At 36.2% G+C, this 14,648-nt stretch overlaps 2 protein-coding genes across 7 annotated transcripts in view; one reads left to right on the forward strand and one right to left on the reverse strand.

Moving 5' to 3' along the window:
* Nucleotides 1-6,175, forward strand: part of beta-Spec (spectrin beta chain) — a 172,627-nt gene extending 166,452 nt beyond the window's left edge. For all 6 annotated transcript variants that reach the window (XM_089092294.1, XM_089092290.1, XM_089092293.1 and 3 more), the window contains 2 exons: nt 1,770-1,949; nt 4,351-6,175. In XM_089092294.1, the coding sequence (XP_088948420.1) occupies nt 1,770-1,949; nt 4,351-4,543 (373 nt within the window). In that variant the 3' untranslated portion in view covers nt 4,544-6,175. The remainder of the gene's footprint in view (nt 1-1,769; nt 1,950-4,350) is intronic.
* Nucleotides 6,176-13,846: 7,671 nt separating this feature from the next.
* b (glutamate decarboxylase-like protein black) overlaps nt 13,847-14,648 on the reverse strand; it is a 46,062-nt gene continuing 45,260 nt past the window's right edge. The window contains exon 7 of the mRNA XM_089091548.1: nt 13,847-14,072. Coding sequence (XP_088947674.1) covers nt 13,899-14,072 — 174 coding nt within the window. The 3' untranslated portion in view covers nt 13,847-13,898. The remainder of the gene's footprint in view (nt 14,073-14,648) is intronic.

The raw sequence follows: 14,648 nt of genomic DNA on the forward strand, positions 1-14,648 counted from the left end.
GAGCCCGTAACTTCAATACGTTTTCATCAATGGAGTTTATGGGCTTATGGATAAGTAACTTGTAACTTGGGCCAAGAGACGTGAGAATCCTGGTTATCGGAAGCATTCGCTCCCTCATTAACCTTTGCTCGAAAATACATAGTCCCTCTTAATTGGAAAAGTGCATTAGGCTAAAAAGAAGAAAGGACGAACTTTCTTAGTCCCAGTTCCGTTCTGTATAATTGTGCCCATATTCACTTATTTTGTTAATAAGGTGACTACAGACAGAGAAGACTTCCTTCAAAAGATTTTAGACTATTGTCCTTTATGGTCGAGAATGCTTCAGGGTTTCATAGTTCGGAGATTTTTCCTCTGTCGCGGAGATTCGTTTAAAAGCAAGGATCAACATACAGTTCCATCTACAGTGGGAGGGCTTGGATTTTTCCATTAAGTGTCTATTAGTGGTTGCTGATAAGCATTTGACAATATGAAGATTTTGTTCCCACCTTTTACAAAGAGTAACTTCTAATCAAAGTGGTTGAGCCCATTTTGGGGGATGAGGCCATACTTTCGCTTATTGGTCGACCTTTCTTTAGTTTTGGTATATTTAAGGATAAAAGAATTTGTCTATTATGCATGTGGTTACGCGGCAAGTACAAATAACAGGGTAAGGGAATGTAAAGTAATGAAAGATTATAAGCATAATGTCTGTTTGGTAATATTCGTGATATATACAAACCCAAAAACCCAAATTATTCTTACTATCAAACCTGAAAATAATAGCAGGTGTTGTTTTGAAACAAAGCACTGTAGGTTTATTTTACACTTTTTGTTTACAATGACAATAAAGACTGGGTTAAGTTCTTAGCTATTTAAAGTCTAACAAAAGCAGATGGTGATACGGCTGGATTAAAATTATTTTATTAAGCGTTCTTTCAATAATTACTAATATAGTGCTAATATAAAGCATTTCGAACAAAAACGTCGTTTGTCTGATCAGAAGTAATCATTGTCTGAATAATACCTAATTTCTACATTTAGATACAATTGGCCAGTGTTTTGAGTTGGCACATGTATAAATTACGTCTTATTATCAGGTTTCACTCATTCAAAACCCAAAATATAAATACTTTGGAGAATTTGAAAAGCGGGAAATAGTTCGTTTTTTAAGCTTTAATATTATTTGTAAACTGGTATTTAAATTTAGAGAATGTCTGTTAAATTATAGGCACTGTTTCAGTTTTGAGATTTGAACACATAGCCCTAACTTGTTGCAGAGCTTTTGAACACTTTAACCTAGATGAAATTTGTTTAGCAACAAGCTTTGCTTTTGTTGCGAGAGTGGGCTTGGATAAACTGAACCTAAGCCCTTACGGGAAAAAAAAAGAATTAGAAGCTGTATTGACTATGTTGAATTGAATTGTGACCAGTGGTGTTGTTAAAATATAGTAACAACAACTTACTTTGCCCTTATTTATTTTTGCTACCAAGAGATACCATCTTTTTATTTTGTCCCTTTGACCTAAAGAATTTAAGGACAAAAGAAATAATTCAGTGCACCGACAACGGTCACTGTATTTACGGTCACTGTATTGCACAAAAATATTGTGTAAATACTGAATTGGAATTTTTCCAGTGAGGTCATTTCAGATTCACAAAAAAAAGGATTGCCCCGTGATTGATAAGGAGTAACAGTAAAACGGTTTCAACTATACATGGATCGCAAATAGTAAAGATGTTTTGTTTTTCATGAAACCGTAATTTTCAGTAATAATTTTGATCTTTATTAGGTCTTGGGAGAAAGTTTACATTGTTCTCCGAGATGCAAGTATGGCTACATATAAAGATCAAAAGACAGCAAAATCAACACCCGAAGTGTATTACAAAGCAGAGACACCTTTCAGTATTCGAGCCGGATCAGTTGAGGTAGCTTCGGATTACACTAAGAAAAAATCCGTTTTTAGAGTCAAGTAGGTTTTTACGGTTACGTTTCCTCTTTTGCTACAGATCATAAAAACATGTAGAGGAAGTTGGAACTTCCACATGACGGGGGGAAGAGATCATAAAAACATATGTAGGGGAAGTTGGAACTTCGCTTAACGGGGGGGGGATCATAAAAATATATGTAGAGGAAGTTGGAACTTCAAATGATGGGGTAACAGTTGAAGCTCTGAATGAAGTGGGATGGAAAAGAAGAATACGAAGCTGTATTTGCTTAAAACCCTTGATTTTTTTAATTAAAATCAACTTGATGAAAGTGAATAAAAACTTATGAGCTATGGCTAATTAGAGCAAAGCTAAGACAGGTGGTCTCTATGGGAGGCAAAGCTGGCATAGCTTTTTCAGAATTTTATGAAGATGATTCCTTCCACTTGTTGATAGATATCCACTTGTTGATTGTTGATAGATATATCATCCATCCTAGGGCAGATCTAAGGTAGATAGGCATATGGTAAGGATTAGTTAAATAGTTTTATCAGTTCTGTGAGCCATTTGTAGGCAATTGGAGAGCCCAAAAAATGATTCAAAGATTTGTGACTGACGATGTCCACAGGACTTACAGCGATTGGACATCTGAGATTGTTCATATTATCTGAGCTTTGTCTAATGGAAAAACCCACTGGAATTGCAACGGGGATGACCGAGATTTTTGGGTTGACTCATTAGGGGACTGAAGTTGACTAGAAGTTGACTGAAGTAGGTAGCGAACAAGCTACCTAAGCTAATAGGATGAGTTGACTGTAGTAAGAATAATAGCAGTAACTAGTATTATTGCAGTAAATACAACTTCTGTAAAAACTGAACTTTGCGGAAGCTTAGTTTCAAAAGCCAACCCTTTATCATCAAAACGTCCTCGGATTTCACTGACCAAAAAGTTGGTCAATGATATTAAGAGTCTTATTCGTGTTCGACATATGACAAGTGAAATGAAAAATACGGTACATTAAGGATGCTGATATATGTAGTATGTCGGTTCAAATTCCAATTAAATACCCTCCAAAATAAAAGTTTGAATCTTTGGAAAATGGTCGTTCTCACAATGACTTTTGCACACAAAGGAGCATAAGATAGTGGTTTGACATCCTTAGATTAGCTATTCGTTGAGCAAGATTGCTTTATCTCTTGGTGGGTGTTTCAGTTGTAGTAATTACGGAAAACATAACAAGAATTAGTACCATAAGTGGAGCTAAAAAACTGTTGTCGGAGTTGCTCGTCACCATGGAAAATGCCTGATATGTGAAGATAATTTAATAAATTTTTTTTATTGGCTATTCTTGTGTCCTACTTTTATCCATTGCAGATTGTTGGTGGAAGTCAGGATAAGTTCGATAAATAACACGAATGTGATGTCGAAGTGTAGTTTTAAATAATTAGACAACAAAATTAGTCATATTAGGCTTTTTCTGATATTAGTTTACCGTGGCCAAAAGCCAAATTTTATGGGGAAAATAAAACTTGTTTTCTTAAAAGCAAGTTCACTAAAACTGCTGGTAATGTCAGGTTTTGTTGATAAAAATTTGACTGTTTTGTGAACTTTTGACACAAGCTTATGCTCGGTCCAATTTCTCTTGTGTCTACGTGTTATTTCCAGTGCTTATATTTCTACCATTAGTTCTACCATTAAATTCTATATTAGTTATACCATTAAAAATGTAAGGAGGGTGCTTATGATATTACGCCACCCAGCTTCCAATAGGATTAAATATTTAAATTTCCAGACCACCTATGTTTTCTTTGTTTATACGTAGTTTTTCTTTTTGTTTAAAAACAACCTGCTCACAAGGGAAGGGATTTCCCCGTTTTCTGATCGTTTCTCTTTCCAATGTCATTTAGAATAGCCGCTCATATCAAGAAATTAAAGAATGGAGCTTCAAATGTTCCCATGCTAGCAACTGTTCCCATTAGATATGGAGTCCGTTACAGTCCCGTTAACGACGCATATGTAAAAGCTACGCGTATCAAAACGTACCTGAAATTGTCTTTAGATGTATAGAAACGTAAATGGTAGCCTGCATAATTTGCCGCCAACATTTGTGGAAAGGAGAATATAATGTGAAATTAAAAACATAGCTAAAAAATACAAACAAGGAGTCGAAGTATTGCCAGTCTTAACTGAACGATTTAGAAGTGTTTTTTCTTTAAATCTTTAAAGCTGGACTGCGAAGTTTACCTATGTATCCAAACAGTTTTATATCCGAATCGTGGAAGCATGTTTAAAAAAATTGGTGCTATATTTTTTGTCTGAACAACAGAAATTTGCCTTAGTGAATATGCTAACTGTATATAAACAATATTTCTTGTCTTAATCTAAAGAAAATGGGAGTATTTACTTTAGAATCCAACGCTATTTCTGATATGAAATAATTTTAGGCTCCCTTCTGGTGGAGAATTCTTGTTCCAAGCAAGAGATGATGACGAGATGAATCTTTGGGTATCTAAAGCCCGCTCACAGATAGAATCAGGCGACCAATCCAGCAGCAGTCGTGCGCAGACTCTCCCTGCTGGACCGCCAAAGCCAGATGAACCCAAAAAACGTGGTTTCTTTACGCTGAAAAAGAAGTAAAACAAGGTGTCGATAGTATTTGTTTCCGGGAGTTTGCAGCTGTTTTGTTTGGAGTTGGTGAATGGGGTGAATGCAAGAGCAAGAATTGCTATGAAATCACTGCCATTCGTTCAAGTTGTTGGAAATCTGAGCAACGTTGACTAATCAACGTATTTCCCGGTTGAGAAAAACCAACTACTGGTCATGTTCTCATAATGATATTGGTTTATAGTATAATAGCTATCGCTGATTGGTTAACAGTTCATCAGATTTCTTACAATTTTTGACGTTGGGCGCAGTGTGTACATACAAGGCTCCAATTCTTTTAACTTAGTGAAGTCGCTTCTAATGTTTACACATTTTCTATGTATATTCTTTTTTATGTTTATTATTTGTCAGATTTGCTGGAATTCATCACAAGAAGGATGACTGGTTGTGGTTTGAATAAGAGAATTGATGTTATTATTTTTTTTTCTTTGCCTGAATGACGTTTCCGCCCTCCACATTGAACAACGTTTTTTTCTGGACTTTTATGTTTTAAGCCAAAGTATATAACCATTTTTCTCAGTGTTTGTGATTTGCAAGTTCTTTTATGAAAGCTTTTCCACGAAAAGAAGTGGAATCAAAATTCATATGAACCCATTACTTTATTGGTCTCTTCCCCATCTATAGTTCTCAGTTGGCTCCAACTTTATAAAGCGTTAAACATCCTTCTGCTTCTTTAAAATACTATTTCAGACAAAAACTTAAATCATATTGGAGTTGTTATATTTGCTGTTGCTAATATTCTATAGAAACACGTCAAAAGTAATTTAGAAAAACTTGCACTAGCATACTGCTGTCATCACGGTGCACACCTTGCATCTAACTCTGGTCGCCTTCTCTAAGGTCAGACTCTCAAGCCGTGCATCGAATGGCGCAACCCAAAAATTCTCCGAGATTTGGTTAAAAAAACATAAATGAAAGGGGTGTCTTGTAAGTTTCGTCCCAAATCTGAGGAAGTTTGTAATACGTGCTTTCATACTCATTACCAACTGTACCGGTTTGTATCATCGTATATACAGGATTTTTTCTTTTTTGTGAATTTTTATTTATGGCCAGCAGGAAAATTGATAAAGGTCAATTTTATTCTCTGAAAGTTTTAAGTTTAAAGATGTGAGATGCGCATGCGGTGACTACAATATAATTTTCTATTTATGCATTTGCCTTGTTTAATATGACCTGCACAGACACCCCCGCTCTAAAATACCCCAATTAAAGAAAAATGTCTTGATCACATTTTGACATTCGCCTGGGTCGAACAAAGCAAATCTTTTCTTTGCTGAGTCGTTAAATGTATATCAGTTGAAAACTGGTCTATGCTATTTCAATTCATGGATTTTTTTATTTTATCTTTTTATTATCGTGACCATAAGAACTTTTATCAAAGCCTTTTACCGTATAAATAATGTTTTTGAATAGTATAATAAGTCGCGTAAGATTTTTAACCTTTTTGTTGTAGTGTATAATTATTCTACATAGACTGTTTCCTATACTTATCCTGAGGTGAGGCTGAAGATTTTGAGGAATCCAGAGGTAGTTTCTATTTGTGAATTTGAAAAAATTATTCTACTGTTTCTTTTAAAGTTGAGACAATAAAATTTCGTTCTGGTGCTTAGTTTTCGTTGAAATATTTTTAAAGTGTAATTCGTACTAGGTTGGTTCATTTTTGTCAAAAACTAAGAATTAATGCGGTAAACGAAATAAAGGGTATCGCTAGTGTGGCAACCGGAGGACAAAGTATAAACCTTCCACCAGCGTAGGTACACCAAGAGTACAAATACGAGGCGTGTTTTTAAAGTAAGATCAGTTTGAACATAACTACACAACGAACGATTATTTCAAAAAAGTAAATTTATTTTCAGAAAGTGCATACTTTACTCTATTTAACAGCATAGTTCCCAAGCTTGTTCAAACACTTATCATACCTCTCAACTAATTTTAAAGTAACCTCTTCATAAAAGCCAGCTCCGATAATCAAATGTTCAATGTCCTTTTTACGTCGTCGTCATTATTGCGACGGTTGCCACTAAGATGTTGCTTGAGGTGGAGAAACGGATAGTAAAGTGCTCGGCGCATGATCAGAACTGTTGGGTGAATGGTCGAAAACTTCCCAGCCAAAACTGTCGAACAGATTGCGGGTCTAATCTGCAATGTGAGGTCATGCAATTGTCATGAAGAAGGACAAGTCCCTTTTTTTCAGCATGCCAAGTTTTTCTTCTTCTTTTTTTATCGCTCTGCGGAGCTATCTGAGAGTTTGGGAGTATGCTTCTGCACCGATAGTGGCTCTTCGTTGCATGAAGTCTACCTACAAACACCATGCCAATTCCAAAACACCGGCGCCATGATTTTGAACTGAGACAGTCTTTTTGGCCTTCAACCTTACAGAGGAGTGTTTGTGTCTCTATTCCATGTTCTGTTGCCTCAATTTGGGTGTGATATGCGAAACCCATGTTTCGTCTCCAGTTCAACCGGTTTCCACTTCAGTGGCAACCATTACAATGATGATGACGTAAAAGACGGCAGTGAACTTTTGGTTATCGGAGCTGGCGGCAAGTTTTTATGAAGAGGTTACTTTAAAATTAGTTGAGAGGTATAATACGGGTTTGAACAACAACTACTACTACTACTACTGCTAACAACTCACCGCAGCACCAAACCGCCTGAGGCCAACACAGCTACGCACGCTTCTCCTCCACCCCAATCTATTCAAAGCCTCCTTTTTTACACCAGCCCACGAAGTGCCCATTTCCTTTAAATCTTTCTTTATGACGTACTCTCGCCCCAGACGAGGACGACCTGCTTTCCGTTTAGCCCTAGACGGTTGGCCGACAAGAACAATCTTCGGCAATCTGTCATCCTTCATCCGCACAACGTGCCCTAGCCACCTCAACCTTTCTTTTATTATAGCCCTAGAGAGCGGTATTGAACCACATTTTTCGTAATAGCCTATTGTTTGACATACGGTTAGTCAGCCAGGTACCCAGAACAATCCTTAAGCAATTTTTCTGGAAAAAATCTAGCAAATCTTCATCCGTTTTTCGGAGCGTCTGTGCTTCAGAGCAATATTTGACCACTGTCTTCACTCTAGCTTCCAATATTCTAATCCTGGTTTATAGACTTATCTCTATATTCTCCCAAACTTTTCTAAATTGTGAAAAAACACCGATCCCTGGCGATTCTATTTTTAACATCTCCCCTGTTCCCACCATCTTTACTAATGATACTACCAAGGTGAATGAGACTGCCCACCTGGTCAATCTTTTCATTACCTAGCGTCACCTTTTCATCTTCACTTATTCCTAGCCTTAGTGACTTAGTCTTCTTAACATTAATTTTCAAACCTAATCTAGCACCCTGTACTCGCAAAATCTCTAAAACTTCATTCATTTTGCTCACACTTTCATCTAGGATGCTTAAATCATCAGCATAATCTAAGTCCAGGAGACTTTTTCCACCCCATTTGATTCCGCGGTTACTCATTGCCTTTCCTGTGCTCTTTAAGACAAGTTCCATCAAAATAATCCAAATAACAGGGGATAAAAAACAACCATGCTCCACTCTTGATTTGATACAAAACCAGCTGCTAACCTCATATCCTACTTTAACCGCAGCAGTGTTATTCTCGTACCTAGCACTATCGCTTGTATTTGTCTGGTATACCATACATGGATAAAACCTTTACTAAAGCTCTTCTATCAACAGAATCGAACGCTTGCTCATAATCTATAATACTGAGGACCAAAGGATTTTGAAAACCCAGACACTTCTCCATTATTAGCCTAAGAGTGAAAATTTGGTCGACACATCCTCTACCTTTTCTAAAACCGCATTGTTCTTCTCTTAAAACTTTGTAAACGGAATCTCTCAGTCTAAAAAGTATGATATTACTAAGTAATTTACTTACTACAGAGACCAGACTAATGTCTCGATAATTACCACACTCACTTTTATCACCTTTCTTATAAAGTGACTTAATCAAGGTTTTCCTAAAATCATTAGGTACTTCCCTTTTTTCAAAATCATATTCACTATCTTCAGTAACTTATTTCCAGTCTAAGAGCCATCATATTTAAGAAACTCATTAACCACATTATCAGAACCTGGAGCCTTATTATTTTTTAATCCTTTTGGTACTGTCGCTAGTTCTTTCTCACAAAACAAATCTTCCTTCACATCCAAGGTATCACAAACTTTTCATTTTCCTCTATATCTTTTCCTGCAACTCTATCTTGGTTAAGCAAATTCTCAAAATGTTCGACCCATCTCTCTTTAGTTTTTTCCTTGCGGCCCAATTTATATCTAACTAGGCCTAGTCCGGATTGACTACTCCCTCTCAATTTGTTAACATACCAGTACAATATTTTACTATTATGCTGTCTAGCTGCATCTTCCAGATCCTTAGCAATTTTATCCATGGTCTCTACTTCACAACTCTTTAGTTCTTATTTTAATGATTTCTCCACTTTCTTTATATTCTTTTTGTTTTCATATGATCTATCACTCAGATAATTCTTGTACAGTTACCCTTCCGATATTTCAGCTTTAAATTAACCCTTGACACTACTAGATGGTGATCTTTACTTTTAACATCAATAACGGCACTCCTATATACCCTAGTATCTTGTATTGATCCTGCCAGTCTTATAGTCAATAAGGGGTCTTACCGTTATGTGAATATCTTGTTACCTCATGGGCCGTTTTTTATCAAAACATCGTATTGGTTATTAGTAATCTGTTATATCTAAAAAATTGCAGAAGTCTAGTTATTACTATTTTATTATTCTACACGAAATTTACCTAGGCTGGAATACCATCGGCATCTATCCCTATTTCTACCGACCTGGGTGTTAAAATCTCCCAGTAAAAACATCATATTTCTACCTGGGACCCTGTCTATTTGCTCCTGTAACTGCAAGTAAAATTCATCTGAGTCACTAGTATCTCCGTCAGTCGGTTGTACAGGGGCGTATATTACTATAACTGATACCCTGAACTTTTTAGTCATAAAATGAGCAATTCGTATTCTATTATTAATACTTTCCCAGCCTAAATAAGACTTAGCAGCTTCCTTATTCATCATGAGCCCTACTCCCTGTCTATGTACCCCATCCTTCCTGCCTGAGAAACACATTCTATATCACCTAATTTCATGCTTCCTACCCCTGGGATACGAGTTTCTGAACTCCCAATAAACCCAGTTCAAATCGTCTGAGTTCGTCAGTCAAAATATCAAAACGATGGTTATTTTGTAACATCGCAGCATTTCAAGTTGCAATTTTCATATTTTTTAAATCATTGAAATTATTTTGGCTTCAGGAAAAGCAATGGTCCCGGATACTAGTGCAGGACGGGGATCACATATTTTCTTAAGTCTACACCGAAGTGCTTAAGCCGGCTTAGAACCGGACAGCAAGAAGTCCCTGGGACCTCCATGAATGGAGACCTTGTGCTTTCTTGGGCTCATCTTGGTGAGAATATAGTTTTCAGCACTTAGCAATACTCTTTTATCAACAAGATTCAAAATCCTGCACTGACAATCTCAGGCTTATTACCTCCTACTCATTATATATTCATGCCTACAAGTGTCTTGCCACTACAGGGAGGTATCCCATAGTAGATAAATTAGCTATGAAAAGGTTTTTCAGCCTGAAGACCCCTGTGAAAACATATCAAGCCCGGCAGAATTGTCCCCTAATCATAATCCCTTGCGAATGTTGTGTTGTTTACTAGGCTATAATTTCCTCAAGGGGCGCCACTCCTCAAGTGGGAATAGAGTTGACCGCAAGGTCCCCAGTCTTGCAGGCACCCCAAAAGGGTCGAGGCAGCCCTTTGCAGAGGCCGTTGTCCATAGATCTGGTTCTTACGCCCTGCCGCAGTTGTCCTCCTATAGAGCATCCTCCCGCGATGGTGTTCTGCATCACCATGCAATTTCACTCATTACTGGGAGAAGGATTGTGACTCATGGGACTTGTGGACAAACCAGTGGGCCCTTTTGAGTGTACATTTGAGGGGCCTTATTCCTCCTCCGCCTGTTTTTATGACCCCCGGCGAGGGTGCCCCAGTTTCTATTATGGACCCCCAGGGACAAGGACCCCCTTGGTCCTTGCCTCCTATGGTGGTACCCTACATATCTGTCTGGCGTTCCCGTATCGCCACCTGGGGGCACGCTGAATGGCCTGGGGGAGGCCAGGAATGTAAGAATGAAATTAATTGTGAGATTGGGGATATTAAAGATGTGGATCTTTCAACATCCTATATAAAGCAAAAGTGGAATTTGGCTTATTTCCAGAAGGAAGATCGCGGGCTTAGACACTATGCCGCTAAATAGAGTAAAGTATGTACTTTCTGAAATTTAATTTACTTTTTTGAAATTATCTTTCGGTTGTGTAGTTATGTTCAAACAGACCTTACTTTAAAAACACGCGTCGTAAAATGCAGATTTTTTAGTGTTCAAATTAGACATTAAACTTTTCGTACATACATATTGTTCTTAATCCTTTATCTCTGCAAAATTGTTCACTCTGCAAAGACTTGTTCTCTTCTCTGGGAAAAGTTTCAACTGGTGTCCTTGTGACCACCTGTTGATAAAGTCTGCAACGGAAGACTCTAGCCAGTAATTATAGAATTAAAGAAGGAACATGTTCTTTTATACCTTAACAGTTTTGTTAGTTTACCACCCTCCCCTAAAAAAAATTAAAATAAATTAACTAAAGGAATGTATATAATACAAATTATAAAAACAGATAAACAAATTATAAAAGAAGGATAAAATAATGATGAATTTAGGCTACTCATAAAAAATAAATCAAGGAAAAATATTTTAATAAAAAAATTTATCACCTTCAAAGTTGATGATTACGTTGTTGTCTGTTGTTGTCAATGTTGTCGTTGTTGTCAATGGACATGAATTATAGGCCATATGCTAGTCTAAACTTAGTATAGAAAAATAATATACAAGTTCACTAATATACCAATAAATTGAGTTTTTCATTACCGAACGGTGTATTAGTGGACTCTAAAACTAAAGTCTCAAAAGTTTCACTTTTTAGAAACTAAATTTTCACAGCATACTCATTGTATGCGGAAAAGTCGGTCGACTTGGACAAACATTCCATTACAATTGGGTTTGAGCTACTATACAGAACGGTACATAGCCATTGATCTCCGTAAAATCTCAAATGTTGATAATTATGAAATAAATCGTCGAAAAATTTACTTTAATAATTAATTGAGACAGTTTCCAGCGTCCCAATTTTCGGTCGTATGGTTTATTTTTATAATACCGACTTTTCCAACTAGTTTCAAATTGTGAAAAATACGACTGGAATTCCCGTGAATTTTTCAAATATACTTAAATAATAAACAACAGACAAACACGCCTCCAATCTGGCTACGCGCGAGCAATTTTGCAGTAGCCTATATAACAAATAGTATTTTTAACATCTTCAAATTATGATGAGTATGAAGAATAAATCATCAAAAATTTAAAACTCACTCTAATAGTTAGTTAACTGTAGCTGATCTTTTATCTGACTTAGGTATAATACAGATAATCATATAGTATAATCTCTCACCAGAGAGATATTTTAAAACATTGTGAAAACTAAGATTAAATCTAGTTTTTATTTAAAGAATTTTTTTATTTTTCATTCTTTCATATTTATTATTTTAGTTTATTAATATTATTTATTTTTTTAGATAGCTTGTTCTATAAGTTTTCAATGGCAAAATTTTCGTTCGTTTAATGCCCTTGCCACATCATAGTCACGTCTGTCAATAAAGAAAGCCAAATATCACGAATGGTAAGACGATTTTCGTGATTTTATCGTCACACTTGTATTTAAAAAGCCAAAAGTAAAAACTGCACGAGACTAGTTTAAATAGTTTGCACCAATAGTACGTTGTGTCCATCTGTCTTCTACTAATACTAAGTCTTAGGAATTCGCGTTATGTGCTTTTCACAGATAGAAGAAATGCTATTCTAAGCTTTTGTCTTTTACATTTTTAAAAATTGTGCCTTCAACCATAATTCTCGCTGATCAGTCAAGAAATTTATGTTTGAAAGTTGAACAATGTTCAAACTCGAGAAATTACGAACGATGAACGTAATTGGCGCTGTAGTCGTGCGTAATTTTGATTTTATTGACAAATGTGACTATAATGTGGCACGGGCATAATTTTTTCGCCCATCTTAGTGCCACTGGGGCCGAGTTTTTCCCTTGTATTTTACTTAGGGATTGCTTTGAAGCCAAAACTCCTTACGCCAGCCCATTTAATTACAAGACCTACGTCATTAGTTGATTAGTAACGTTATGAAGTACAAGCAATAATAGTTTTGCAAATTCGTGTTAAGAAAACTAAGTCGCTTAGACTAGTAATTAACGAAGGCGAGGTTTGGTAACGAATAGATCGATCAAGTGGATAGCTTCACTTACCTGAATAGTATTATTAGCAAAGATGATGAATGTAATGAAGATTTTAAAAAGTAGAATAGCCAAGGCCTTGGTTGTTTCTTCACAGTTGAAAAAGGTTTGTAAGAATAAGAAGGTAAATGTGTGAACCAAGATAAAGATATTGGAAGCTACAATGATGACATTGGTCCAGCAGGGTTATGAAACGTGGGTGCTTCGGAAGACGGAGGAAGAATTGTTTGATGTTTTCCAGAGGAATTGTATACTGATAGTTTCGAGAGCCCATTTGAGTGACCAGTGAGCTGTACGAAAAACGTAGTTCTGTCCCATTCCTAGGGCTATAACGAGATAAATCTGACAACAATCAGAGTAAAGGGAGGAAAATTTGATTGTTTAAGTATTGCCTTTCTTAACCCCTTCTTTCTAGATTTTATCAAGAAGTTTAAAAGAAAAAAGGATAAAAATTTGTACAAAAATTATGATCAATCTTAGAGAGCGATAAAAAGATTTGCTGCTTCAAAGGGATTTTTTTTTCTGCTGCACTGTGTAACGGACTGAACGTTGTTCCACTAAATTAGGAGAACAATCTAGGCAAAGGTTTAGTTTTTTTCGTGTGGAATTTGTAACGATTTGAATTTAACTTGGGATTCCGTACCAGTCATTTTTGGTATTTCATCTGAATTATGGGGATAAGCGTTGATCAACAGTTTTTATTTCTTTTTAGTTTAAGAGGAAAATCAAGATATTTACTACTTTCAAAAGAAAGAGTAAAGTTTGGGTTCTGGTGCTTTGGTGCCCAAATTAATCGACATTCGCCTAAATACAGTATCAATCGATGTAATTGCTCCAGAATAATCTTCAAAAGACTGTATACGGGTTCTCTACTTTTCAAACTACAATTTTCATATACAAAAATGATAAATTCATAAATCTCTTCCAAGTCTATCAATTTCGTCCAGAAAAAATGTTGCATCGTGACACGTTAATTCTGAGTTTTGGTATACAAGGCGAAAAAAGTTGGGTCTGGTCCCAAGAGGCTGGTAGGTCACCATCATTGTTCCTTCTTTAATCATCCTTTCTTTTATCTTGGGTGATACCTACAAAAGTAATTTTGATAAGTTATCATATTATCGAAAAACACTTCCTTTTTGTTTAAAATTAAAAAAAAATGAACAGTTGATTCGTGTCAATCTAAATAGCGGTTTTAGGCCTCAAAATCTGGGGAGGGGATTACGGTATACCACAAGTGTGTAAAAATATAAAATACAGGGTATTTAATGTCATGAAAACTGGAAGGGTGGAATATGCCTCCCCCCCCCATGCCCAGGCCTAGAACCGCCACTGGTCCCTCTAAGCGTAAAGTGCTTATTCTTAAAAAAATTACTTAGATTCAATGTTAGCCTAGGATCGATTAGTAGAGAGTGAATATCTTCTCATGATTTAAAAATAGAAAAGTGGGAGAAGGGGAATATATCACTAGACCTTTGGTACCAAGTTTTGTTTTTGAATGTGCACAAACGAACAAAATTTGGTTTTGTTTACAAAAGTTTTTTGCGTGAGAGCGATTTGCGGTTAGTATTGCAGAAAAACTTGGCCTTTTGATGATTTTGTCTATTCATTTTGATGATAGACAAAGTTCAAGAATTACAAATTAGCAATTTTGAAGTGTGTTT

Source organism: Artemia sp. Qi Xiang Cuo, chromosome 7 (genome assembly GCF_049724085.1).
Source record: "Artemia sp. Qi Xiang Cuo chromosome 7, ASM4972408v1, whole genome shotgun sequence".
In the NCBI taxonomy this organism is placed as follows: Eukaryota; Metazoa; Arthropoda; class Branchiopoda; order Anostraca; family Artemiidae; genus Artemia; species Artemia sp. Qi Xiang Cuo.